Source organism: Coturnix japonica, chromosome 2 (assembly GCF_001577835.2).
Source record: "Coturnix japonica isolate 7356 chromosome 2, Coturnix japonica 2.1, whole genome shotgun sequence".
In the NCBI taxonomy this organism is placed as follows: Eukaryota; Metazoa; Chordata; class Aves; order Galliformes; family Phasianidae; genus Coturnix; species Coturnix japonica.
Window position 1 is genome coordinate 410,802 of NC_029517.1, and position 25,771 is coordinate 436,572.

General features: G+C 64.1%; 4 protein-coding genes and 1 long non-coding RNA gene across 5 annotated transcripts in view; 4 read left to right on the forward strand and 1 right to left on the reverse strand.

Moving 5' to 3' along the window:
• Positions 1–17,283, forward strand: part of SSPOP — a 36,865-nt gene extending 19,582 nt beyond the window's left edge. Inside the window, exons 54-105 of the mRNA XM_032443138.1 lie at positions 62–153; positions 272–445; positions 605–769; positions 842–1,094; positions 1,171–1,217; positions 1,321–1,491; positions 1,881–2,009; positions 2,324–2,469; positions 2,549–2,643; positions 2,716–2,768; positions 3,358–3,516; positions 3,695–3,774; positions 3,856–4,025; positions 4,178–4,224; positions 4,306–4,506; positions 4,785–4,955; positions 5,038–5,220; positions 5,904–6,000; positions 6,110–6,333; positions 6,781–6,933; positions 7,586–7,752; positions 7,950–8,110; positions 8,203–8,423; positions 8,501–8,536; positions 8,626–8,799; positions 8,882–9,091; positions 9,193–9,360; positions 9,706–9,837; positions 10,404–10,644; positions 10,735–10,887; positions 11,256–11,302; positions 11,398–11,586; positions 11,654–11,806; positions 12,059–12,189; positions 12,617–12,741; positions 12,833–12,879; positions 13,160–13,381; positions 13,454–13,615; positions 13,688–13,804; positions 13,913–14,051; positions 14,169–14,371; positions 14,447–14,611; positions 14,687–14,814; positions 14,885–15,030; positions 15,119–15,165; positions 15,246–15,410; positions 15,671–15,879; positions 15,951–16,046; positions 16,571–16,631; positions 16,735–16,865; positions 16,950–17,100; positions 17,171–17,283. Of these exons, the coding sequence (XP_032299029.1) occupies positions 62–153; positions 272–445; positions 605–769; positions 842–1,094; positions 1,171–1,217; positions 1,321–1,491; positions 1,881–2,009; positions 2,324–2,469; positions 2,549–2,643; positions 2,716–2,768; positions 3,358–3,516; positions 3,695–3,774; positions 3,856–4,025; positions 4,178–4,224; positions 4,306–4,506; positions 4,785–4,955; positions 5,038–5,220; positions 5,904–6,000; positions 6,110–6,333; positions 6,781–6,933; positions 7,586–7,752; positions 7,950–8,110; positions 8,203–8,423; positions 8,501–8,536; positions 8,626–8,799; positions 8,882–9,091; positions 9,193–9,360; positions 9,706–9,837; positions 10,404–10,644; positions 10,735–10,887; positions 11,256–11,302; positions 11,398–11,586; positions 11,654–11,806; positions 12,059–12,189; positions 12,617–12,741; positions 12,833–12,879; positions 13,160–13,381; positions 13,454–13,615; positions 13,688–13,804; positions 13,913–14,051; positions 14,169–14,371; positions 14,447–14,611; positions 14,687–14,814; positions 14,885–15,030; positions 15,119–15,165; positions 15,246–15,410; positions 15,671–15,879; positions 15,951–16,046; positions 16,571–16,631; positions 16,735–16,865; positions 16,950–17,100; positions 17,171–17,193 (7,330 nt within the window). The 3' untranslated portion in view covers positions 17,194–17,283. The remainder of the gene's footprint in view (positions 1–61; positions 154–271; positions 446–604; positions 770–841; positions 1,095–1,170; positions 1,218–1,320; positions 1,492–1,880; positions 2,010–2,323; positions 2,470–2,548; positions 2,644–2,715; positions 2,769–3,357; positions 3,517–3,694; positions 3,775–3,855; positions 4,026–4,177; positions 4,225–4,305; positions 4,507–4,784; positions 4,956–5,037; positions 5,221–5,903; positions 6,001–6,109; positions 6,334–6,780; positions 6,934–7,585; positions 7,753–7,949; positions 8,111–8,202; positions 8,424–8,500; positions 8,537–8,625; positions 8,800–8,881; positions 9,092–9,192; positions 9,361–9,705; positions 9,838–10,403; positions 10,645–10,734; positions 10,888–11,255; positions 11,303–11,397; positions 11,587–11,653; positions 11,807–12,058; positions 12,190–12,616; positions 12,742–12,832; positions 12,880–13,159; positions 13,382–13,453; positions 13,616–13,687; positions 13,805–13,912; positions 14,052–14,168; positions 14,372–14,446; positions 14,612–14,686; positions 14,815–14,884; positions 15,031–15,118; positions 15,166–15,245; positions 15,411–15,670; positions 15,880–15,950; positions 16,047–16,570; positions 16,632–16,734; positions 16,866–16,949; positions 17,101–17,170) is intronic.
• On the reverse strand, positions 16,860–18,844 carry LOC107308702. The gene is made up of 3 exons (XR_004306402.1): positions 18,723–18,844; positions 18,294–18,383; positions 16,860–16,958 (listed from the first exon to the last, which is right to left on the reverse strand). It is a non-coding gene; the product is annotated as an uncharacterized LOC107308702 (long non-coding RNA).
• Positions 18,845–18,879: 35 nt separating this feature from the next.
• Positions 18,880–20,642, forward strand: LOC107308693 (GTPase IMAP family member 2-like). The gene is made up of 2 exons (XM_015852766.2): positions 18,880–19,138; positions 19,714–20,642. The coding sequence occupies exons 1-2, from the start codon at positions 18,985–18,987 to the stop codon at positions 20,415–20,417; spliced, it is 858 nt and encodes a 285-aa protein (XP_015708252.1). The 5' UTR covers positions 18,880–18,984; the 3' UTR covers positions 20,418–20,642.
• Positions 20,643–20,976: 334 nt separating this feature from the next.
• LOC107308694 (GTPase IMAP family member 1-like) lies at positions 20,977–22,689 on the forward strand. The gene is made up of 2 exons (XM_015852767.2): positions 20,977–21,383; positions 21,521–22,689. Exons 1-2 carry the CDS (start codon positions 21,344–21,346, stop codon positions 22,540–22,542), a joined length of 1,062 nt encoding a protein of 353 aa, XP_015708253.1. The 5' UTR covers positions 20,977–21,343; the 3' UTR covers positions 22,543–22,689.
• Positions 22,690–24,307: 1,618 nt separating this feature from the next.
• LOC107308658 (GTPase IMAP family member 5-like) overlaps positions 24,308–25,771 on the forward strand; it is a 2,284-nt gene continuing 820 nt past the window's right edge. Inside the window, exons 1-2 of the mRNA XM_032443174.1 lie at positions 24,308–24,446; positions 25,319–25,766. Of these exons, the coding sequence (XP_032299065.1) occupies positions 25,425–25,766 (342 nt within the window). The 5' untranslated portion in view covers positions 24,308–24,446; positions 25,319–25,424. The remainder of the gene's footprint in view (positions 24,447–25,318; positions 25,767–25,771) is intronic.

The window sequence follows — 25,771 nt, forward strand, 5'->3', positions numbered from 1 at the left end:
AGGGGACCTGACCACATGGTGCTGAGTGGGGATGTGGGACAACGAAGCATTTTCCCCACAGGTCCCCATCCAACCCTGCAGCAGCCAATGGTGGAGCCCCGTGTGATGGGGACACCAGGGAAGTGCGTGAGTGCCACACACCCTGTGCCACTGGTACGTGCTCGCCACCACCCTGCGGACAAGACTTTTGCTGCCCCCTCCTCACCCACTGCCCTGCGGGTGCCTGGTGCCTGCAGTGGCTGCTCCAGCACCGTGTGTCCATCTGTCCCAGCTGAACCAAGCAGCGGTTGGAGCTCCTGGACTCCATGGTCCCCCTGTTCCCGAAGCTGCTTCCACCACGTGGACCGGAGTGGCCGGCGGCGCCGCTTCCGGCACTGCGAGGGGATGGGGACCTGCCCAGGGCTGGGGGTGCAGGAGGAGCCCTGTGACACAGCTCCCTGCCCGGGTGGGTGCTACCAGGGGGGCTGTGGGTCTGGGGGAGCACAACTCATCACCGAGACCCTGTTATGGGGGTCTGTGGGGTGTAAGGTGTCCATGGAGTGGTGGGTGCCCATGGTGACGCAGGGTTCATAGCGAGGTGTAGTCCCAGCCCATCTCCCTGCAGTGGCAGGTGTCTGGATGCCTTGGTCTGCCTGGTCTGAGTGCTCTGCTCTCTGCGATGCCGGTGTTCAGACACGCAGCAGAACCTGCACCCCCCCGGCTTTTGGTGGTGCTGAGTGCATGGGACCCCACCTCCAGACCCGCGACTGCAACATCCAGCCCTGCGGAGGTGAGTGACACATGGGACGTGGGGTTGCAACACTAGCACTGACACCAGCCCTGCACCCATTGTCCCCTGCAGCGCAGTGCCCTGACACCATGCAGTACCTCACGGCAGAGCAGTGCCAGCACAGAGCAGGGCAGTGCCCACGGATCTGCCAGGACCTGGGTGCTGGTGTGGCATGCACTGCACAATGCCAGCCTGGTTGCCACTGCCCTGCTGGGCTCCTGCTGCAGAACGGGACCTGCATACCACCCAGACACTGCCTCTGCTACCACCGTGGCCACCTGTACCAGCCGGGGGACATCGCTGTGCTTGATACTTGCAACAACTGGTGCGGGGTGCACTGGGGACAAGACCTGGGGGGGTTCACCCCATGTTCACCCCTTGCTTACTGCCCCTTCCCACAGCACCTGTGTGTCCGGGCAGATGGTGTGCAGCACAGAAACCTGCCCAGGTAGCACTGAGTGGCAGCTGTGGGGATGGGGGGTCCCAGTACCTCCTGGTGCCGGGGGGGGGGGGGGGGGGGCTGGGTGTAGTGAGTCCCCATGTCTCACCAGTGCCCTGCACCTGGAGCAACTGGACGGCCTGGAGCACCTGCAGCCACAGCTGTGATGTGGGGATGAGGCGGCGGTACCGGGTGCCCCTTGTGCCCCCCCTGGCCAGAGGGGATCCACCTTGCCAGGGGCCCAGCATGGACGTGGAGTTCTGCAGCCTGCAGCCCTGCCTTGGTGAGCGGTCCTCACCCCAGGGACACTGGGGAGGGTCTCAGGAACGGGTGTCCTTAGGGAGGGTGATGTTGGGGGGTTGTCCCTGGAGAGAGTGTCATTGAGTAGGTGTCATGGGTTGGGCATCCCTAGGGAGGGTGTCATGGGGTGGGTGCCTTGGGGTGGGTGTCCTTAGGGCAGGTGCCAAAGGGTGGGTGCCATGGACTGTTCTTGGGGAAGGTCTGCGGGTGGGTGTCTCATGGGGTGGGTGTCCCTGCACCAGGTGTCCCTGGGGAGGACACCCCCTGGATGGCTGTCCATGGCATGGGGGTGCCCCTGGGTTGGGTATCCTGGGGGGTTATGGGGGTGGCTGCAGAGCCAGACAGCACCCAAAATCGCTGTGTGCACAGCAGCCATGGCACCATGGGGTCCGTGGTCGGGGTGCTCTGTGCCCTGTGGTGGTGGCTACAGGAACCGCACACGGGCTGGTCCCCCCCTGCACAGACTCGAGTTCAGCACCTGCAACCCCACACCCTGCCCTGGTGAGCCCCCATCTGTCTGTCTGTCCATCTATCCTTCCCTCCACCCCTCTGTCCATCCATCCCTCTGTCTGTCCCTTCCAGCAGCCCCTTTCCCAGCAGCCTCTGTCCCCCCCCCCTCCATGGTTCTCATCCCCGCATCCCCCGCCGTGCCATCCCCAGGCTCTCCCAGTGCCCCATGCACATGGTGGGGGCTCACAGCTGTGTCCACCCCATCATACCCCACACTGGGGTCGCCCAGTGGGCAGATAGCTGTGTATCGCTGCCGCCAAGCATGGTGACCCAGCTGGGGGTGCTCAGTTGTGTTCCCTCCCCAGGCAAGGAGCCGGGGGTCTGCCCTCCAGGCAAGCAGTGGCAGGCGTGCTCCCAGGGCCCGGCTTCATGTGCAGAGCTGAATGCAGCCCCCCTGGCTGATGAGGGCTGCCACCCTGGCTGCTACTGTCCCCCAGGGATGCTGCTCCTGGTGAGTGGAGATGGGGGTGGGGTGAGGGGGGTTCTGTTCAGACACCCCCAAACAGCAGCACATTGCCGTGTCCCTGCAGAACAATGAGTGTGTGGCTGAGGCAGAGTGTCCTTGTGCGGTGGATGGTGTCCTCTATCTGCCTGGGGATGTCGTGCCACAGGGCTGCCACGAGTGGTCAGTGCCTATCTGGGGGGGGTCGGTCTGGATACTGCTGCCCCCCCGCCAACCACTGCCTTTCGTCCCCAGCTCCTGCATCTCCGGTCGGGTCACCAACTGCTCTCAGGAGGACTGCAGTGACGGTGAGGGTGAGATCCCCGCCAGCCCCATGCTGCAGGGACAGTGCCAACCCCAGATCTGGTGGCACTGCGGGTCCCCTCCTGCTGCCCCACGTGTCCCCCTGTGGCCATGGCTGGGTTGTGTCAATAGGAATGGGGGTCTCACTCATGGACCTTTTTGCCTGGGGACCTGGCCCTAAAGGGAGGGAGTCTGCAACCAAACTGGGGGAGACCTGCCTCAAAATGGAGGGACCTTCCCGAGAGAGAGGAACGTTCCCCAAAAGGGAAAGATTTACCCCAAAATAGTGCAGACCTGCCCAAAGGAGTGCTCCATAGATGGAGGAATGTGCCTCAGAGGGGAGTGATGTGCTCCAAAATGGATTGGTGTGCCCCAAAGGGGGGGACCTGCTCTGAAAGGGAGAGATGTACCCAAAAAGGGACAAACTGACCCCAGATGGGGAAGATCTGCCCCCAAGGGGAAGGGTCTGCCCCGAAAGTGATGAATCTGCTCCAAAACGAGGGGACCTGCCCTGAAGCAAGTTCCCAGTCACCCCATCTATCCCCAAGCCAATGCTGTGGGTGGGCTCATGCTGACACCTCATGCCTGGGGCAGTGGATGGGCCCTGGACCCCCTGGACCCCTTGGAGTGAGTGCTCAGCCTCCTGTGGGCTGGGCTACCAGCGCCGGTACCGCTTCTGCTCTGCACATCCCGGGGCGCACTGCGCAGAGCCACAGCCTCAGGAGCGTCCCTGTGCCCGGCAGCCCTGCCACCGTGAGTGCTCAGAGCTGGGAATGGGGACAGGAGGTGATGGGATGGGGATGGGGATGGGGATGGGGATGGGGATGGGGATGGGGATGGGGATGGGGATGGGGNTGGGGATGGGGATGGGGATGGGGATGGGGATGGGGATGGGGGGGCCATCCTGTGCTGATGGCTCATTCCTCCACAGCTCCCGACTGTGCCGCAGTGCCAGGATCGGTGTTCAGCCACTGCGGGCCCCCCTGTCCCCGCTCCTGCAATGACATCTCAGTGAGTGGTGACCCCTCGTTGTCCCCATCCCATCCCCTCATCATGTCCCCGGTGCTCACCAGGGCCACATCCCCATGGCAGCACTGCACGTGGCACTGCCAGCCCGGCTGTTACTGCACCAACGGCACGCTGCTGGATGCAGCAGGCACAGCGTGTGTGGCCCCAGAGAACTGCACCTGCCTGGATGCACACAGCGGGCAGCGGCACCAGCCGGGGCAGAGCGTGCCACGTGGTGATGGCTGCAACAACTGGTGAGTGGGGGAGGGTGAGGGCAGCAGGGCATAGCATCCACCTCATCCCCATTGTCATCCCCACTGCTATCCCATCCACAGCCCCGTCCCCATCTCATCCCTATTCCATAACCCCATCCCCATCCCTGCCTCTCATTGCTCTCTGCCTGCAGCACCTGCACCCAGGGGAGACTGCTGTGCACTGGGCTGCCCTGCCCTGGTGAGTGTGGGGGTCCCCATGGAGGGAACACAGTGTCACTGTGCAAAGAGATGCTGCCAACTGCCCCCACCCCATCTGCAGTGCCTGGTGCCTGGTGCGAGTGGTCCCCGTGGACGCCATGCTCGAGGAGCTGCGGGGATGAGGCTGCCATGCGGCACCGTGTCTGCTCCTGCCCTGCACCACAACAGGGGGGGCCGGGCTGCCCCGGGGGGCAGGAGGGGCACGGGGACACCGGGATGCAGCTGCAGCGCCAGGAGTGCCCCTCCATGCCACCCTGCCCTGGTGGGTGCTGGGAGAAGGGGCCTGGGGATGCTGTACTGTGGGTGTCCCATGCTCAGTGCCCACCATCAGTGCCGTTCTGGGGTATCCCATACTCAGTGCTCACTGGGTCTGCCCGATGTCAGTGCGTGTTATTTCTATGGTGGGGGGACCGTGCTGGGGCTGCCCCATGCTTGGTGTCCACGAGTGCCATTCTGGGGGTGCTGAAGTGCTGAGGTGGGGGCCTGGGGGGCCATGCTGCAGATGCCTCATGCTCAGTGCCCACCTCTCTCCCCTCACAGAGGATGGGGCCTGGAGTGCCTGGGGGCCCTGGTCAGGCTGTGGGGGCTGCGGGGGGCAGACGGTGCGCACCCGCTCCTGCTCCAACCCCCCTGCCCGCTTCGGGGGCCTGCCCTGTGCTGGAGAGGCACGCCAGAGCCGGGCCTGCCCATGGGCCACCAGCACCTGCCCAGGTGAGGCTCCTGGGGTCATGATCCCCTCACCACTATGGACACCCCCCTCCCATCTCCCCCAACACACCGCTGCTCCCTGCAGAGTGTGGTGGTGGTCTGGTGCTCTTCGCCTGCGGCAAGCCGTGTCCCCACTCCTGCGAGGACCTGAGGGAGGACACTGCCTGCATGGCCACCCACCGCTGCCTGCCCACCTGCACCTGTCCCCATGGGCAGCTGCTGCAGGACAGCGACTGCGTGCCCCCAGAGCGCTGCCGCTGTGTGTGGGGTGAGTGCTGGGGACACATGGGGACGTGCAAGGTGGTGGTCTGGGTGTGCTGTGTGCAGTGGGGTGGTGGGGATGGGTACGGGGTGCAGATTTGGGGTACAGGATGAAATAGGAGTGCAGGGATGGAGTACAGAGCGCTATGAGGTGGTGGAGTTGGAATGTAGGTTGCAGTGGGGTGGCAGAGATGGGATACGGTGTGCAGGGATGGGGTGTATGGTGCCATGGGATTGCAAGGATGGGGGCATGGTGTCCAGGAATGGCAGGAATGAGGTGCAGGGTGCAAGGAGATGGTTGGGATTGCACACAGCATGCATGGATGGGGTGCAGAGTGCTATGGGAGGGCAGGGATGGATGTAAGGTACTGTAGATGGGATGTAAGGTGCTATGGAATTGTAAGGATGATGTGCAGGATACCATGGGGTGGTGGGAATGGGGTACAGCATGCAATAGGTTTGCAAGGATGGTGTTTGAGGTGTTGTGAAGTGACTGGTGTACAGGATGCAATGGGACGACAGGGTTGGGACGCAGAGTGCTTCAGGGTTGCAAGGATGGGATGCACCATGCAGTGCCATGGCAGAGAATGCAGGGAGGGGCTGTGCCATGACACGAGTGGGGCACAGTTGGGCTCTGGGGTGAAGGATGATGTTTTGCATCAGGTGATGGTGTGCCTGTGCCCCCCACAGAACCCTCCAAGAATGGGAGCATCTGGGAGCAGAATGGAACTGTCCCCATGCAGGAACTGCAGCCTGGTGAGACCTTGCAGAGACGCTGCCAGAACTGGTGAGAACCCCCATCTTCACACCCAGCCCCCATAGAGGACCCCATGGGACCATCCTGGTGCACAGGGATGGCACTTGGCCCATCCCTCACCTTGCTCCCTGTCCCTCAGCACATGCAAGGCCGGCACACTGCAATGCCACGCAGAGCCTGGGTGCCATGTGGATGGGGGCTGGAGCCCCTGGGGGCCGTGGTCCCCCTGCTCCCCAGGCTGCCACGCTGGCACCCAGCTTGCCACCCGCCAGTGCAACAACCCCACACCCCAACTTGGGGGTCGGGGCTGCTCTGGGCACAGCCAGCGCCAGAGACCCTGCCCTGCCACTGAGGGCTGCCCAGGTGGGGGCTGTGGGGCAGCTGGGGGGCATGGAGAGCACAGGGTGTATGGTGGGCATGGAGTATATAGGGTACGTGGGGGGCATGGGATGCGTGGGGCATGTGGGATGGATGGGGTGTCAAGGGATGGCCTAGGGGTACATGGGATGCACAGGATGCATGGGGTGCAGTGGGATGCAGAGCATTCATGGTATGGGCTGTCACAGGGTGCCTGGAATGAATGGGGTGCCATGGGGTAGCACAAGGGGGGGAGTTGTGGGTGGCATAGGGTGAAGTGGGGATCCCTGCAGGGCACCCTGTGGCACAATGTGATGCTATGCAGTGCAGTGCAGTCCTGCACAGAGCAGTGAGGTGCCATGCAGTGCCATGTGGTACCACTGCTGCCACAGCCCCAGTGCCACGTGGGTTGTGGTCCCTTGTCACCCCCATACCCTTTCCCCTGTCCCACAGAGGAGGAGCCATGGGGTGAGTGGTCCCCATGGGGGCCCTGCAGTGTCTCCTGCGGTGGGGGGGAGCAGCTCCGCCATCGGGACTGCCCCCCCCATGGGGGGTGCCCAGGGTTGGCCCTGCAGAGCAAAACCTGCAACATCCACGTGTGTCGGGGTGAGTGCTGCTCCCTCTGGATAGCACAGGTAGCTTGGGGGGTGTGGGGTCCTTGGAGTGGCGTGGAGGGGCACTGGGTGGCACAGATTGGATGGAGTTACATGGGTGGCACAGGGTGCTTGGGGTGGCACAGATTAGATGGAGTGGCATGAGGTGGGTGGTGGGACATGGGCTGGGAGGGTGTGCATGGGACAGCATGGTGTCCTTGGGGGTGGCACTGACTACATAAAGTGGTATCACGTGTATGGAGGGGCATGGGGCAGCATGGTGTGTGCAGGATGCTATGGGGTGGGTTGAGGAGGAAGGGGGCAGATGGGGTGGCATAGCGTGCCTGGGTTGGATGGGGTGGCACAGAATTGAACACAGTGGTTGAGGGAACAAGGAGTGGCACAGGGTGGCAGGGAGTAGGTGGAAGGATCAGGGTGTGTGGGGTGGGACAGGGCCCTCGGGATGGGTTGGATTGGATGGGCTGGCGCCTGGTGGATGAGTGATGCGGTGGGCGGGGCGGCATGGAGCGCACAAATGGGCTGGCATCCACAAACCGTGTCCCTGCACATGAGCCAGAGCTGCAGGGACGGAGCAGCGGGGGGTCTGGAGGCTCCAAGACGCCCCTCCCTGAGTCCAGCCCACACTCAGCCCCATCCTCGCACAGAGGCGGGCTGCCCCCCGGGACGGCTGTACCGCGAGTGCCAGCGGGGCGAGGGCTGCCCCTACAGCTGCGCCCACCTGACCGGCCGCGTCGCCTGCTTCCCCGGGGGGTGCCAGGAGGGCTGCCACTGCCCCGCCGGCACCCTGCTGCACCACGGCCACTGCCTGCAGGTGAGCACCCACACTGGGGTCCCGCACACCCATGGGCTCAGCCTCCTCCTTGCACACTGCCTGGCTGAGGGGTCTTTGCTTGGTCCCTCTGTGCTCGGGGGGTGACATTGGCGTGGGTGCTCCCTGGGGCTGTGGGCGCTCCCTGCTCCCATGGGTGCTCCCTGACCCCACGGATGTGTCTCTGGTGCGCGGAGCAGGAGTGCCCCTGTGTGCTGACAGCCGAGGTCCTGCGGGAGCTCCGGAACAGCCCTGCCGACCCCCAGGCAGCCGCTCCTCTCCTGGACATCCAGGGATTGCCCCTGGCTCTGGACCAGGAGGTGCCGCCAGGCAGCACCATCCACTCCGCCTGCACCTCCTGGTGAGCACTCGGCCCCTCCCCACTCACCCAGCCCCCCAAACCCCCACCCACTGCGCCCACTCCGCTCTCACCCCGTGTCGTCCCCTCGCCAGCACCTGCCTCCACGGCCGCCTCAACTGCTCGGAGCCCGTGTGCCCTCGGGACGGGGGCTTCTCGCCCTGGGGTCCTTGGAGCAGCTGCTCGCGGAGCTGCGGGGGTCTGGGGGTGATGACGCGTAGGAGGGGCTGCACCAACCCCGAGCCCGCCCGGGGGGGCCGGGACTGCGCCGGGCCACGCTCCAACAGCAAATACTGCCAGAGCCCCGAGTGCCCGGGTGCGTATCGGCCCCGCGCCCCGCCGTGCCGCGGCTGTGGGATGCGGGGATGACACCGCGTGCTCTGCTCCCCGCAGCCACCCCCACCACGGAGCCCGAGCCCGGTGTCCCAGGTGAGAGCTGTGCTGCGGGGGGGGCATCTGGGACAGGGAGGGCCTCGCAGCCGGGCACCCCCCGTTGCCAGCGCCCCGCTCCCGGGCAGGTGTGGAAGAAGAGGAAGGTTTCGGGCCCTGGTCCCCCTGGAGCCCCTGTTCCAAGACGTGCACGCACCCCGAGCGCCCGGCCACCAAGACCCGCGAGCGCGCGTGTGTCGGGACGGCCGCGTGCAGCGGGGGCAGCTTCCAGGAGCAGCCCTGCAACCTTCCCCTCTGCTCAGGTCGGTCCCTCCCCCCTCCCCCCCCATGGTCTTTGCGCTGCGTGGCACGGCCGGCAGCGCTGCCATCCCCGCGTCTCCGCAGACGTCCCCCCGTGTCAAGGCGAGGACTGCGCCGGTCTGAACTGTTCGTGGGCGCCGTGGGGGCCGTGGGCCGAGTGCTCCCGCAGCTGCGGTGTGGGGCGGCAGCAGCGGCTGCGGGCTTACAGCCCCCCCGGCGCGGGCGGCCGCTGGTGCCCGGGGATCCTCAGCGCCTTCGTGCAGCGCCGCTTCTGCAACTTGCAGGCGTGCAAAGGTGGGGGTGGCCGGGGGGTGGGCGGCGCCCCGAGGGGCTTTGCCCTGCCCCGGGTGGGCCGTGGGAGTGACTTCCGTCCCCTCGTGTCCCGCCGGGTGCAGTGGATGGTGCGTGGTCGACATGGAGCCCCTGGTCCCACTGCGACCGCACGTGCGGGGGGGGCCGAGCGGTGCGCACACGGTCCTGCACCCGACCGCCCCCCAAGAACGGGGGACAGCGCTGCCCCGGAGAGAGGCACCAACTGCACCTCTGCAACGGCCAGCCCTGCGGTGGGGGGAGGACAGAGGGGGAGGGATGGTGTTGGATGGGATGGGAATGGGGAGAAGACGGGGATGAGGATGAGGGTGGGGATGGGATGGGATGGGATGGGATGGGATGGGATGGGATGGGATGGGATGGGATGGAGATGGGGACAAAATGGGGGTGAGGGTGGGATGGGGATGAGATGGGGGTGGGAATGGAATGGGGATGGGGACAGTAGATGGGAATGGAGGTAGGGATGGGGATGGAGATGGGAACAGAGATGCAGATGGGAATGGGGATGAGGTTGGGGTTGTGGATTGGAATGGAGTGGGACCTCAGCACTGGTCCCACTGACAAGTGCCCCCTTCCAGGTGACAGCTGCCCCCCTGGCATGGCCCTGGTGACCTGTGCCAACCACTGCCCCCGGCACTGTGGGGACCTACAGGAGGGCATCGTCTGCAGGGAGGAGGAGCACTGTGAGCCCGGCTGCCGCTGCCCCAATGGTGAGTGCCCCTCTCCTGTTGTCATTGCACCCCTGGGGGACCACGGCCTGGGAGATGCTTGGGGGTTTTGGAGTGCCCTTGGCGGGTATGGGTGGCAGCAGGGCACTGCAAGCACACTCATGCACAGCAAGAATGCTTGCAGGCAGAGCTGCACATGCGCTACAAGCACATGTGCACTGCAAACATGCCAAGAGCTGACTGCACAGTCAATGTGCTTGCATGGCAGCACTTGCGCTGCAAACCTGCAAAGTGCTGGGAAAGCACTGCAAAAAGTGCTCGTGGGCAATACTGTGCATGGTGTGCAGTGATATGCACTGCAGGTGCTCACTGCTGGCAATGCAAATTTGCAGAGCTGCCCATGCACTACATGCAGAGCTGTGTGCACACTGAAAATCCAATGCTGGGCATGCACTGCAAATGCATGCAGAGCTGTTTGTGCACCGCCAATGCATGCACATGTAAAGCTGCATGCATGGGAATGGCTGCATCCAGCTGGAGGCTGAGCCAGGCTTGGCACACACACGTGCACACATGCAGACTTCCATGGTGACGCTGCCCTCCTGCAGGCACACTGGAGCAGGACGGGGGCTGCGTGCCCCTCGCACACTGTGAGTGCACAGATGCACAGGGCCACGGTTGGGTGCCAGGCAGCACACATCATGATGGCTGCAACAACTGCACGTGCCTGGAGGGCCGCCTGCACTGCACCGACCGCCTCTGCCCACCGCTGCGCTGCCACTGGAGCCGCTGGTCGCGCTGGTCTCCATGCAGTGTCACCTGTGGGGACGGCCAGCAGACGCGCTTCAGGTGGGGACGTGGTGCTGACACTGAATGGCCACGGCACCGTGGGCTGTGAGGACCTGTCAGCTCCACGTCTTCTGCTTTGTCCCTCGACAGGACACCCACGGCGGGCTCATGGGGCGAGGAGTGCCAGGGGGAGCAGATGGAGAACCGGGGCTGTGCCATGGGGCCTTGCCCACCCCTGTGCCCCCAGGGCAGCTGGGAGAGGCGGCTGGGGGACACGTGGCTGCAGGGCGAGTGCCAGCGATGGTCAGTGTCCCAAGTTGGGGGGGAGGGGCTGCTCCTGCATTGCCCACAACGTGGGCATCATCTACCCCATGGCTACAACACACCCTATGGGCATCACCCACCCCATGGGCATCACCACCAGCCCAATGGGCATCACTCAACCTACAGGGACAATCTACCCCATGCCCTATCCTGCAGGTATCATCTACACCATTAGTTTCCTTCCCCGTGGGCACCACCTATCCTATGGGGGTCACATACTCTGTGAACACCACCTGCCCTATAGGCATCTCCTGCCCCATAAGCATCATTAATCTCTTCAGCATCCCGCACCGCATTGCTGTCACCACCCTCCCCATGGCGCTGACCCTTTTTATCCCCTCCCACAGCACTTGCACGCCAGAGGGCACTGTTTGCGAGGACACCGCCTGTGCCGGTGGGTGCTGTGCAGTCCCAAACGTCCCCGGGGCTCTGGGGATAGAGGGGACTGGATAACACTATGGCCTGTGACCTGCCACCTCTCCACCCCAGGGGCCGAACACTGCACGTGGGGCACATGGAGCCCCTGCTCCCGGAGTTGTGGCACAGGTCTGACCTCCCGGGACGGCTCCTGCTCTTGCCCATCCCCGGGTCCCACTGGTGCCCTCTGCAATGCCAGCACGGGGGATGGAGACAGAGCTCAACGGGAGGTGCAGGCCTGCTACCTTCGCCCCTGCCCAGGTAGGGGATCAGCACGGGTGTGGGGCAGGGGGGCCATACCCACTCCTCACCCTCTGCTCTGCCACAGCTGAGTGCTCCTGGAGCGCCTGGAGCTCCTGGGGCAGCTGCTCCTGCAGCTCCCCGCTGCAGCACCGGCATCGGCACCGGCACCGGCACGGCACCGGCCTCTGCGTGGGGCTGGATGTGGAGCTGCGCGCCTGCAACGCCTCGGGTTGCTCCGGTTAGGACGGGGATGGAAGGGATCCTCCTGCCCCAGCAAGTCCTGCCCACATCCTGCCCACCCTGCGTGCTGCCTGCCCATCTTGGTGACACTTGGGGTGCCCCTGCCCATTCTGTGTGCTACTGCCCTGGCCCTATTTGTCCCTGTGTGCTCACTGGGATGTCCCTGCCACCATACACTCCCTTCCCGCACCCTGCCCATCTCACCATGCACTGGGATGTCCCAACCCCAACCCCACACCCGTCCCCACAGAATCCAGCTGTGAGCCCCCCTTCGAGTTCCAGCCCTGCAGCCCTCCCTGCGCCCGGCTCTGCTCCACACTGCAGCACCCGGAGCTGTGCCCAGCCCAGTCCCACTGCCTGCCCGGCTGCTTCTGCCCCCAGGCAAGAGGGGCACGGGCGGGGGGCAGCCTGGTGGGATCTGAATGCAATGGGGGGGAGGGAGGGCTTAGAAAGAACCCAGTGCCTATGGTGGGTGCTGGAAACAAATAGCAGAATGCCACCAATGGGGCAGGAGAAGCTGCAGGGTGGCCATGGGGACGCTGTGGGGACAACACCGGGGGAACACTGCAGGGACACTGCATGGACAGCAGGGGGATGCTGCAGGGGTGCTATGTGGACACAGTAAGGACACTGCAGGGATATGTTTTGGGGATGTTTTGGGGACACTACAGGAGTAGATGGGGATGCCGTGGGAATACTGTGGGGTGGTCGGGTAATACTGTGGGGATGCTGCAGGGATGTTTTGGGGATGCTGTAGTGTTGTTTGGGGATGCACCAGGTGTGCCTCCACATCCCTGTGTCCTGGCAGGGGCTCCTGGAGCAGAATGGTGCCTGTGTGCCCCCCGAGCAATGTGACTGCCTGTACACCAACGGGTCAGGCAACCTGATGACGCTGTCCTCAGGAGACACCATCCTGCTGGGATGCAAGGAGTGGTGAGTGGGGCTGTGGTGCACCAGGGGGGTGTCCCCCGTATGCGGGGCCAGGGACAGCACCAGGAATTCAGAGCTGTTTGTTCCCTCACAGTGTGTGCCAGGACGGAGCCCTGCAGTGCAGCAGTGAAGGCTGCCAGGGTGAGTGCATCCCCCTCCTGCACCATGGCTTCCATTGTGCCTGCAGCGCCGCATCCCCATGCCCCATGGCTGTCATTGTGTGGCAGTGTCATGTCTCCCTGTCCCATGGCTGCTGCTGTGCTGGCAGTGCCATGTCCCCATGCCCCATGGCTTTCATTGTGCCTGCAGTGCCACAACCCCATGCCTCATGGCTGTGGTTCTGGTGGTGCCACGTCCTCGTGACCCAACCATGGGACATGCCAGTACCACCCACCCGGACAGCAGTTCTGTATCCCCACAGGGCTGCTCCCACTGAGCCCCTGGTCAGAGTGGACGCCTTGCAGCACCTGCCTGCCCCTGTCCCCATCCCACCTGGAGGATGTCACACCCCACGTGTCAGTGCAGCACCGCTACCGAACCTGCCTGGACCCACAGAGTGGCCAGCCCTGGACTGGGGACACGGCTGTGTGCTCAGCTGAGCTGCAGCAGCAGCAGCTTTGCCCAGACCCCGACATTTGCCAAGGTACTGCAGTGCTGCAGGGCATGGGGGTAAGGGGCCCCGTGTCCCCCCCCAAATGACACCAACGCCCCATAGAGCTGTGCCTCTGGAGCCCCTGGGGGCCATGGGGGCCCTGCCAGCAGCCCTGCAGTGGGAGTTTCCACCTGCGGCACCGCCACCTCCAGCGCCTGGCGGGCAGCGGGCAGTGCCAGGGGGCACAGACCCAGAGCGAGAGCTGCAACACAGCCGTGTGCCCAGGTAACCCCCCACCCCTCCCCAACCCCGGGACACAAACCCAGATGTGGGCTGACACCAGGCTGCTGTGCACAGGAGAGGATTGTGAGGAACAGGGAAGGGTATTCACCACCTCCTGCGCCAACAGCTGCCCCCGCGCCTGCACCGACCTCTGGCAGCACGTGGAGTGTGTGCAGGGGGGCTGCAAGCCAGGTATGACCCCCACCACCAAGTGCATGCTTCACCCCCCCGTACCCTGTGCCCATCCTGCCAGGCTCTCACAGCACCATGGTGCCCATCCCACACACCCCCTCCCCACAGGGTGCCGGTGCCCACAGGGACAGCTGCTGCAGGATGGGCTGTGTGTGCCCACGGCCCAGTGCCGCTGCGGGCTGAGCGGGGACAACGGCACCCAGGAGCTGTGGCCGGGACAGGAGGCCACCATTGAGTGCCACAACTGGTGGGTGCCGTGGGGCTCATGGCACAGGCAGGACTGCGCTGTGCCCATCACTGATCCAGTGAGTCGGGGGCACTGGGTGTTGTGGTTGGGCTCCATCCTCATGCAGCCACCCCACAGCACCTGTGAGAACGGCACCATGGTGTGCCCAGCACTGCCGTGCCCATCCTACGGGCCCTGGTCCACCTGGAGCCCCTGCTCAAGCAGCTGTGGCAGCGGCCGCACCTCCCGGCACCGCACCTGCAAGCCGAGACCCGGTGGGGTGCCCTGCACGGCCAGCTTGACACAGGAGACAGCTGAGTGCAGCCCCCAGCCCTGCCCTGGTGAGCACCCAGCAGCACCACCAACATCAGCACCAGCACTGCCCCGGGATGGCACTGAGCCCTGTCCTCCCACAGCTGGCTGCCAGCTGAGCCCCTGGTCCCCGTGGAGCCCCTGCAGCAGCAGTTGCGGTGGGGGCCGCTCGGAGCGCAGCCGGGAGCTGCTGGGGGGTGAGGAGGAGCCGTGCCCCATCCCAGCATTGCAGCAGCACCGTGTCTGCAACGTGCACAACTGCACACAGGGTAAGGGCTGCCCAAAGCAGGGAGCTTCGAGGTGGGGGGGATGGGGCTTACTGATGGCTGCATCTTCGCCCACAGAGTGTCCCCACAGCCAGGTGCGCAGCGAATGTGCCAACGCCTGTCCCCATGCCTGTGCTGACCTGCGCCCATACGCACAGTGCCTACCACAGCCCTGCCAGCCTGGCTGTGCCTGCCCACCTGGACAGGTGGGGCCATGGGGTTGCATGAGGCACACAGGGGATGGGGCAGCAGCCTCAAGGTCCCCATCACCCACAGGTGCTGCAGGATGGAGCCTGTGTGCCCCCTGAGGAGTGCCGCTGCACGCTCGACCCCAGCATGCCTGGAGTGCTCAACCTGTCACGGGAGGAGCAAGAGCAGGAGCACCCACCGGGCAGCCGCCTGCAGCACCGTTGCAACACATGGTGCGTGCTCCCAGCCCCACAGCATCACCCCACAGCAGGAGACACAGAGCTGGGTGGTGCTGGGTGCTGAGCCCCTCTCTGTCCACAGTGTTTGCATCCGTGGCACCTTCAACTGCTCACAGGAGGAGTGCAATGGTGAGGTTATCCCGTCCTCATCCCTGTGTCCACGCTGTGATCCCTGTGCCACAGCCGGGCATTGCTCACTCCCCCTGCAGTGGATTGCCTGTGGTCCCCGTGGTCGCCCTGGTCCCCCTGCTCAGTGACATGTGGGATGGGTGAGCAGCTCTCACACCGGCACCCACTGCGGCAGCGGCTCTATGAGGGGGCTGAGTGCGTGGGCCCCCCTGTGCGCCGGGCGCTCTGCCACCTCCCCGACTGTGGTGAGTGTCCCTGGTGTCCCCAGGTATGGCTGTGGTCTCATCAAATTGCAAAGCAGAGCATGGAGCAGGACGGGGTGATGGGGTGGGTGATGAGGGAAGGGCACAAGCTGTCACTGTGGGATGATGAGGCTCTTGGGGTGCATGAGCACTTGGCGGGGGTGGGGGTTGTTCCCCACAGCCACCAGCCCTGGCCACTCCAGTCCCTACATGCTGAGCTGCTGCGAGGCCAGTGCTGGTGACACATCCCATGCTGCTGGCAGCCTGCCCAGAGGGGGAGCGCTGGCAGGGCCCTGGGGTGCCACCGGGCTGTGAGCAGAGCTGCAGGGACATCCTCGGGGAGGCCTCTCCAGGCTGCATCCCCTCCCCATTCCCTGGCTGCACCTGTGAGCCTGGCCACTACCGCAACAGCAGCGGCCACTGCGTGCCCTCTGCCCTCTGTGAGTGCCTGCACCAGGGGCAGCTCCACCAGGTGAGCAGGGCACAGCGCCCAGGGGTGCCTGGAGGTGCCCCCACCTCTCTGACGGAGCTCTTACCCCCCAGCCTGGCAGCGAGTGGCAGGATCAATGCGCGAGGTGCCGCTGTGTGGATGGCAAGGCCAACTGCACCGATGGCTGCACGCCGCTCTCCTGCCCCGAGGTATGACCCCACTGCCCCTCACTGTCCCCCATTGCCCCTTCCTTCCCCCTCCTGCCCCCCACTTCCTCTTGGGTCCATGATGCCCGAAGGCTGCAGCACTTCCCCTACAAAGACAGGCTGAGGGAGCTGGGCTTATTCAGCCTGGGGAAGAGTAGGCTGTGGGGTGACCTCTTTGCAGCCTGCCAGTATGTGAAGGGGATTATAAACAGGAGGAGAAACAACTTTTTACAAGTGTAGGCAGTGATAGGAGAAGCGGGAATGGTTTTAAGCTCAAAGAAGGAAGGTTTAGATTGGATGTCAGGGAGAAGTTCTTTACTATGAGAGTGGTGAGGCACTGGAACAGCTTCCCAGAGAGGCTGTGGTGCTCTGTCCCTGAAGGTGTTCAGAACTAGGTTGGATGGGGCCCCGAGCAACCTGGTGTAGTGCCAGATAGAAGTTGTGGTGGGGGGTTGGAACTTGATGATCCCTGGGATCCATTCCAACCCAATCCATTCTATGATTCTATGATGCTGCTGTATCCACAGGGCGAGGTGAAGGTGCAGGAGCCGGGACGCTGCTGTCCTGTCTGCAGGATGGAGTGGCCGGGTAGGGGCCTCAAGGGGAACCCCCGTTCTACCCTCACTACTGGGGACCCACCTGGAGCCACCCATGGTGGTGCCACTGCTCTGTTCCCACCCCCTCCCCGCAGAGGAGCCTTCCTCCATGTGCCGACGCTTCACCGAGCTGCGCAACATCACCAAGGGTCCCTGCTCATTGCTCAACGTGGAGGTCAGCTTCTGCAGCGGCCGCTGCCCATCCCGCACCGCCGTCACCCCCGAGGTGGGTTCCACGGGCACCGGGGAGCTGCCCCCGTTCCATGGGCGCAGCGCACAAAGTCAGTGCATAGATGCTGTGCCCACACAGGAGCCGTACCTGCAGACGTTGTGCGAGTGCTGCAGTTACCGCCTGGACCCCGGCAGCCCCGTGCGCATCCTCAGCCTGCCCTGTGTAGGAGGAGCAGCCGAGCCCGTGGTGCTGCCCGTCATCCACAGCTGCGAGTGCAGCAGCTGCCAGGGTGAGCAGGGATTGCGGCTCCCCCCGGCCCCTGTTGCATTCCCGGCCTCCTCTCACCCCCTGTCCTGCAGGTGGGGATTTCTCCAAGCGCTGATGCCCCGGAGGGAAGCTGTCCTGCTGCGTGCCGTGGTGGTGGAGGAGCTCGAGGTGTCCCCCTTTCCCTTCTGTACTGCAATAAAGCTATGAGCCTCCGACTCAGCTGTCCCTTGGTGGGAGCTGGATGGGGGATGGGGAGCTGAGAGGGGACAGGTGGGGATGGAGATGGCTGCAAGGTGAGGATCTGAGGTGCTGGAGGGGCTTGGGGGGACCAGGGCAGGACCAAGAGGGAGCAACGTGAGCAGGGGTCCCTAGTATCACCCTAGCAGTGGGGCCGTGCCATGCCAGGGCACCATGCCATGCTGCAGTGCTGTGCCGTGCAGCAGTGCCATGCTGAGCTGCAGTACAGCAGAGCTTTGGCTGAGCCATGGCTGGTGCTTGGGCAAGGTGAGTGTAACCCACTGCAGGAGAGGTGTGAAGGGAGAGAACTGACTGTGCTTCAAGCCCAGGAATTTTGAGCGATTCCTCCCCAACAGGGGGACTGACTGGGGGAAGAAAAAGACACACAGCACTCATTTCAGAGGGTGGTGACGCACTGGAACAGGTTGCCCAAGGAGGCTGTGGATGCCCCATCCCTGCAGCCATTCAAGGCCAGGCTGGATGTGGCTCTGGGCAGCCTGGGCTGCTGGTTGGTGACCCTGCACACAGCAGGGGGTTGGAGCTGGATGAGCACTGTTGGCCTTTGCAACCCAAGCCATGCTGTGATTCTATGATTCATAGTGCACAGATGAATACTGAAACAACTGCAGCCAGGTGGTGCTGTCACTTAACTGAGTTGGATTTGCTGGATGCCAAATGGAAATGCAGCCTGAAATATTTACACTGGTGATGGTCCCAAGAAAACCATCCCAAGACCCCCAAGCAGCGATATGCAGCCCCAAAAATGGGGCCTTGCCCTCCCATTGGCTGTGAGACAATGGTCCTGTGTCCCTTTTCCACATTCCATAGACTTGCTTTTCCCATCTGAGTCTGTCTCCGAGTTCCTTGCTCACCCTCGGGGGTCTCCCTTTGCCTGATTTCTTACTCCTAGGGATGCACTGATCTCAAGCTCAGAGATTTGGTGCTTTAAAATCAGCCACCTCCCTCAGTCCCCCTTACCTTCCAGCTCTCCAACCCGTGGGATTACCTCCAGATAAGTCCTTCAGGAAGTGAAGTTGGCCCTCCTGACGTCCACGGTTGCAATCCTACCTACAGCCCCGATTCATCCAAACTCCATCTCATATCCGCTGAGTCCCAAGCTGCCCCCCAACCTTCACACCCCCAGCCAACCCTCCCGTGTCTTTAAGAGCGAGGTCCAGCAGCACTCCTCACCCCGTTGGCTCCTCCACCTCCTGCGACAAAAAGTTCCCTTCCCCTCACCCTGGGCGGAGTGAGCCTGGCAGTGCTGCTTTTCCAGTATCAGGCTGATTGAAGCCAGCCCCTTAATTCTCCCCCACGAGCTCTCCACTCGGTCATCATTGACCCCCAGGTGGAGCTCCAAACGTTCCTCACGCAAAAGGCACGTGTCCCCATGTCTCTGACACTCACTGTCCCAATGTCCACATGTCCACATGTCCCACAGTCAACATGTCCATATGTCCCGGCGTCCTCCCACGCCGCCCCGACTCTGCGCTTCCCCGCTCCGGCACCGGGGACCGCGGCTCCACCCCGGGGAGTTCCGCGGCCGCCCCTCCCCGCCCAGAGGCGGTTCCCGTCCCGCAGAACTCGGCCGGGTGAGCAGGAGCGGAGCGGAGCCCTCGGTGTCAGAGCAGGCAGGGAGCGGAACCGAAGCAGACGCAGCTCCGCGCCCATGGCGGACCGCGCCGCGGAGACGAGAGCGTCGGGCCTCCCCCGGAGCCGTACCTCCTCCGAGTCCCCCGCAGAGGCGGCCGGGCCGAGGCGGAGCGGGATGGGGCGGGAGGAGGACGGCTCCGAAGGCAGCAAGTCGAAGCGAAGGGAAAGCGGTGCGAGAGCCGAGAGCGCCAGGCGGAGAGAAGGGGGCGAGAGCGGGGACGGGGCGTGCGGGAGCACGGCGGGAAGGAGAGGGGAGCCGCGGGATGGGGTCGAGATGCCCGAGTGCCGGTCGGATCTGCCCCATAGGTGCGCGCCGGGTTGTGCTGTGCAGGCAAACCGCGGGATGGGGTCCCCGATCCCCTCGGTGTCCCGGGGATGGGGTCACGGCTGCCCTCGGTCCCTGCAGGACGGGCTCCCCAGCCCCTCGCTCCCCAGGGTCGGGGTTTGCAGCTCCCTCGCTCCCTGTCAGGAGTCGTTCCTGCAGCGTTCTCCACTTGCAGCCGTAGAATCAGGCAGTCGCTGAATCCTTAAGGTCCGGAAACACCGCCGGGGTCACCGCATCCAGCCGTCCGCCTCCCACCAGTAGCGCCCACTGACCGCGTCCCGCAGCGCCGCGTCCCCGTGGTCGGGAACGCCTCCAGGGACGCTGGTCTCCGCTGCCCGGGCAGCCCGTGCCCCCGCCCGGCCGCTCTCCGGGACGGGAAGTTGTCCCTCACGTCCAACCCGCGTCCCGTTGTCCCCGCAGGTGAACGACCGGAGCTGCGCGTCGTGCTGCTGGGGCGGAGCGGAGCGGGCCGGAGCGCCACCGGCAACACGTTGCTGTGCCAGGAGCTGTTCGAGTCCCGGCTGGCGTCCCAACCCGTCACCACCACGTGTGCGAAGGGCAGGAGGGATTGGGGCGAGTGGAGCGTGGTGGTCATGGACACCCCGGCCATCGTCGGGGGGTCGCAGTGGGACAAGCAACAATTGGCCAAGGAGCGCGACAACTGCCGCAGCTTCGCTGCCCACGAGCACTGTGTGCTGCTGCTGGTGACGCAGCTGGGCCGCTACACACGGGAGGACCGGGAGGTGCAGAAGGGGGTGAAGAAGTTCTTTGGGAAGGACGCTGAGAAGCGTATGATGGTGGTGTTCACACGGAAGGAAGACCTGGGGGACGGCGTGCTGGAGGAATACGTGAGGACGGCCGACAACGGAGCGCTGCAGAAGCTGGTGAATGCATGCGGGGAGCACTACTGCGCCGTGAGCAACACGGTGCCGAGGCAGGACCGGGATGCGCAGGCTGATGAGGTGCTGAAGATGGCTGAGGGCATCGCACTCAGGCAGCACACGAAGCCCTGCGGCAAGGAGGACCTTGGGACTCGAGTTTCCAAGTTTTTCAATACCCTAAAAGGGGGGGAAAGGGAGCTGGAGCCAGACAAGGGGAGAAGCAGCAACGAGATGAGGAAATAAATGTTCTAATTCTATCGGTGAAATACAATTTAGTTGGGATCGAAGCTAAGAAATAAAATAAATGAGGGAGAAGTTCCCAAACCCCAAAGCTCTTCTGCTGATGCTGCAGCAGCTGAGACTGACAGGGAGTAAAGGAGAGCGTTGCTGTGAGTTTCCCTTTATCTTTGCCTCCCCCGGAAGATGAAAAAAAAACCACAAAATAAAGCGTTCTGGGCTCGCCGCGCCTTTCTGGGTGTTGCAGATCCTCCTTCGGAGCTGCCGCACCGACTCTTGAACCGCCATCCCTGCGTGATGCCCTAAAGGTGGAATAACGACGAAGAAAGCACGAAACCACGACGGCTGCGCTGCTGCGGGCGGGGCTGAACGCTGCCGGGAGAGCGCGGGCGCCGAGGAGCCGTCCCGGCTCGGAACCGCCTCGGGCCGGCAGCCCCCAGCGCTCCGCGTGTCGCGGCGGGTCGGGGAGCCCCCGGGAGCTCGGCCCGGCTGCGGGGCCGGCAGGGAGGGCAGCGACCCCCGGCGCTGCGGGAGCGCGGGGCGGGGCGGGGAGAGGCGGGGCGCTCCGTCCGTTCGTGCTCGGGGCGGCGGCGGCATTGCCGGGAAGCGGGGCACGTTTACGGGACGAGGCGGTTACGGTCTGCGCGACCTTCGGCTCCGCTGCGGGCGGGGCGGCCGCTCCCCGCAGAGCGATATCAGCCCCCGGCTGGCACCGCACGGCCCATCCAGCTCCGCCCCCGCGGTCCCACCCACAAACGCCGTCCGCGCTCCGGCGCCTCCCGTGCTCCCTTCCGACAGAAAGGAAAGAGTCGGAGCGGGCGGCGCAGCTTCCCGCGGGCGAACGGAGCCCGATCCCAGCGCCGCGAGCCTCGGACGCCCCCTCCGTCCCCGTGCAGCCCCGGCACAGCTCAGCCGTCCCGCGAGGAGCAGCGATGGAGAGCGGCCCGCATGGGGACAACGGCGCGCTGCGCGGTGAGGGCGCGGGGGGCGGCGTTGCGGGCGGTGTCTGGAACGGGAGCGGGTCCTCGGGAGCGCGGCGCGGGGCGGGCGGCCCCGGGGAAGTGCGGGTGCCCCCGGACGAAGCCTCACGCCCCGCCGCTTCCCCGCAGAGCTCGTCACTGAGCAGCCGCCGCATTTTCTGCGGGCGCGGAGGAACGAAGGGCCGCGGGAGCTGCGGCTGGTGCTCGTCGGGAAAAGCGGCGGCGGGAGGAGCGCGACGGGGAACAGCATCGTGGGCACGGCCGCCTTCGAGTCGCGGTTGGCCACGGCAGCGGTGACGCAGAGGAGCTCGATGCAGAGCGTAACCTTGAAGGGTTACGACGTGCACGTGGTGGACACGCCCGACGCCTTCGACTCTCCGGAGCGCAGCGCCCGGTGCTGCCGTGAGATCGCCCGCTGCGCGCTGCTGTCGGCGCCGGGGCCGCACGCGCTGCTGCTGGTGACGCAGCTCGGCCGCTTCACGCAGGAGGACGAGGCTGCCGTCCAACAAGTGTGGCGGCTGTTCGGGAGCGGCGCCGCCGGCCGCACCGTCGTGGTCTTCACGCGCGGGGACGAGCTGAGGGGCGGCTCCCTGCTGCGGTACGTGCAGGACACCGGCACCTACGCGCTGCAGAAGCTGCTGCGGGACTGCGGGCAACGGTGCTGCGCCTTCGACAACCGGGCGACCGGGAAGCAGAAGGAGGAGCAGGTCGGGGAGCTGCTGGCGATTGTGCTGGAAATGCTGGGGGGGGACCTGAACAACTACTACCGGAACGGGCTCTACGACAGAGCCGAGCAGCTCATGGAGCGCCCAGACATCGACTTCGAGAAGAAATGCGATCTCCTGGCCGAGGACGTGGAGAAGCAGCTGCAGGGGGGGTGGCACACGTCGTTCCTGCAGTGGCTGCAAAGCACCCTGGTCGTGCAGTGGCTGCAAAGCACCCCGGTCGTGTGGCGGCTGCTCAGCATGCCGTGTTCACGGCGCATCTTCTCCTGCTGCTCCTGCATCCTTGCAGTACTGCTGTCCCGCAGGCTCTTATGGTGCTGGCAGCACACGTACCGCATGCTCTCAAGGTGCTGGCAGCAGCTGTGCGGTGTGTTCTCATGGTGCTGGCAGCAGGGTAGGTCGCTCTACAACCGCTTTGTGCATTAGCCAGCAGAGCTGTGCTGTGCCGCCTTTCCCTGGTAGGCACACTGCAGTGCTGCCCCACAAAACACGTGGCCTCTTTCCATGTAATGGCACTGTAGCCCCTCACAGGCTGCTCATCTCGGCATGAATACAACATCACAGTGTGAGCCAGCTGTTTTGTGTTGTGGCTTCATCCCCATCTCATTGCCAGCAGAGTGGTCTGCATGTGTTGGTTCTGTGTCAGGGACAGAGATGGGCAGCAGCTGAGAAATGCCGTCGTGCTGCTGGGAGTGCATGGAGTGTTCAGACAGAATGAGCAATGCCCATGGGATGGGAACAACACCCACACGATGGGAATAGTGCCCATGGGGTGGGATCTGCACACATGGGATGGAAACAGCACCCATGGGATGGAAACAGTGCCCAAGGGAATGGAATTGCACCCACGGGAGGGGTCCCGGCCCAAAGCAGCTCTAGTGGCAGCAGTGTGGGGATGGGGTTGGTCACAGGGCCCTCACTGCCATGAATGGTCTGAGCATTCCTCACATCCCCACAGGTGGTGGAACTGGCACAGGGTTTGGAGAGATCCCTGAATGTGGCACATGGGGGGAGTGAAGGATACATAGCCAGGTGCCAGCTGGGAGCAGGGATCCCAACGGACCCAGCCTTCCTTCCCACCACCCTGCAGGATTTCAGGGGATTTGTGCCATTTTGCAGCCATGCCTGGGCCAGGCTGAGGGACCCATGGCACCTCCTGCACTACATGAACACATTAATCCTGCTGCTGGTGCACTGTGGGCTGCGAGGTGCTGCTGGTCGCAGAGGACACGTCCCTGGAAGGGGGCCCAGGGCATCCCCACCCCCAAGGCAGGACCCAGTGGGCAAAGAGTGCGGGCAGAGGTGGAAAGAGGGAGCTGGAGCACGTTGGGTTGGGTTGGTTACAGCTGCAGCCTCTGCTGCTCCTTCACTCCCCGCTGGAGCTCAGGAAGTCGCTCTGCTCTGCACCTCAGCTTGGTTCTATGTTCAGCTCTGAGCTCACCCAGCAGGCAGAAATAGAAAGTGAAAGCAATGGCGCTGCATCCTGCGGGGTGAGCCAAAGGCCAGGCTGAGCTGCTCCCATTCCGAGAAATCACACACTGAGCAGAAAACACACAGTGCTGTTGGCACATTGCTGCCTTTTGGGCCCCATCCTGCCCTGTTGGATAGGGTTGGAAGGGACCTCAAGAGATCATCAAGTCTAACCACTCTGTTAAAGCAGTACCCTACAGTAGGTTGCACAGGGCGGCATCCAGACAGCTGCTGAGTATCTCCATAGAAGGAGACTCCACCAGCTCTCTGGGAAGCCTGTGCCAGCGCTCCATCGCCCTTACCATAAACAAGTTCTTCTGCATGTTAGTACAGAACTTCCTATGTTCAGTTTTTAGGCCATTGCTCCTTGTCCTATTGCTGCACAGCACAGAGAAGAGCCTGGGCTCATCCCCAAGGTGCTGGAGCTCCTGATGCTCAGCGCTCCCAGGCATAGGGTTGGGGTTTGGGTGCTTTTGTATGTGGCCAGGGGTTGGATCAGGTGATACTCATGGGCCCTACATTCCAACTCAAGACATAGCCCGACTACAGAGGCAACCATAGGACATCACAGAATCACAGCACACCTGGGGCTGGAAGAGACCTCAGAGGAAATCCCTTTCCAGCTCCCTACCGTGGGCTGTCAAGCTCACGAGTCCTCTGAAGATCTGCATTGCTTATAGCAGGAAGGGAAGCCACCTGAGGGCGCAGTGCCACGGGGCAGAGCCGGTGCTCGTTGGGACGGTGTTATCGGAACCAAGCGGAGCCATTCCGGTATAAGTGCCGCACTTCTCACTGCCGGTCCGACGGCTCGGACTGCCCGGGGGCTGCAGCGCCCACCCCTGGAGGAGCCCAAAGAAAGGGTGAATGTCGCACTGAGCGTCACCGTGTGTGGCAGCGAGGGAGGGAGGGGGCGGGAGGCGGGAGGAGCCGCGGATCGTTGCGCTTTGTGTCGGTGCGCGGCCCCGCGGGGACACGGCGGAGCTGGGCGGTCTGCGACGGAGCTGGGACCGGAGCTACGGGAAGGTACGGCCGGGGAACGGGGGGGGCTCCATGCAGCCAGGAGGGGTTGAGATGGACGGGATGCGGGGCAGGGGAAGCGCGGCAGGGAGCGGCTCTGTCCCTCGCCCTCTCTTCCCATTTCTCCTGTCCCGTTTTCATTTTTCCCTTTTACACCTTTTTCTTCCTTCCCTCTTTTTGCACTTCTCGCTCTTTTTCCCTTTCCCTTCTCCCGCTGCCTTTCCCCTCAACACCCCTTGTCCCATTCCTCTATTTCCTCTCCCCTCTACCCATTTTTCCAGCTCCCTTTCTCCTCTCCCCATTTCCTCTTTCCCCTTTCTTTATTTCCCCATTTCTCTCCTCCCCACTTCCCTTCTCCCCACTCCCTGTTCCCTGTGATCACACGAGCACAGTGCAGACCCCATCCATCAGTGCAGCCCCAGCCCCAGAATGGGGAGAACTCCGGCACTGCACTTGGCCCCATGCCGACCGCAGCTGAACGCGTGTCCCTGAACAGAGGGGTCCTTCATCCCCCAATGGTGTCCCTGTCACCGCTCAGAGGGGTCCCTGTCAACTCCAAGGGGGGTCCTTGTCACCACACCACTGTGCCCCTGCACCCCGGGCTGTCGCCACCCCTCTGCTCTGTGCCACCCCAGCACGTTGTGTCACGGCTCTCTTTCTCTTCCCTCCTTTCTCCGCTGCTCTCCGGGCGCTGCTGGGGCCGTCTGTGCTGCAGCATTACCAGCTGAGCAGCTGGTGGAGCCCCGCAATTGTGTCCCCATAGCACAGCCTCAGCCACTCGACGTGTCCCTGCGCTGCCCAGGGACGGCAGAAGCTCCGCGATGCGGCTGCTCCTGGTTGGGAAGACCGGGGGGGGACGAAGCGCCACAGGGAACACCCTCCTGGGGCGTCGCGTATTTGAGTCCAAGCTGTCCACCACGCCGGTGACCCGCAGCTGCAACACAGCAGTTGGGCACTGGAATGGAGAGGAAATTGTGGTGGTTGACACGGCCGATATCTTCCATGTGTGGGACCGCAGCGATGAGATGTGCACTGAAATCTCCCGCTGCATCGAGCTGTCCTCACCCGGCCCCCACGTGCTGCTGCTGGTCACCCAGCTGGGCCGCTTCACCGAGGAGGACCAGGAGGCCGTGCAGGGCGTGCGGAACATCTTTGGAGCCGGCGTGTT

Coding starts and splice junctions, on each gene's coding strand:
- LOC107308694 (XM_015852767.2), top strand. CDS start 21,344: ATGGAGAGCGGCCCGCATGGGGACAACGGCGCGCTGCGCG. Junction 21,384..21,520: donor GGACAACGGCGCGCTGCGCG/GTGAGGGCGCGG, acceptor GCTTCCCCGCAG/AGCTCGTCACTGAGCAGCCG.
- LOC107308693 (XM_015852766.2), top strand. CDS start 18,985: ATGGCGGACCGCGCCGCGGAGACGAGAGCGTCGGGCCTCCCCCGGAGC. Junction 19,139..19,713: donor GTCGAAGCGAAGGGAAAGCG/GTGCGAGAGCCG, acceptor TTGTCCCCGCAG/GTGAACGACCGGAGCTGCGC.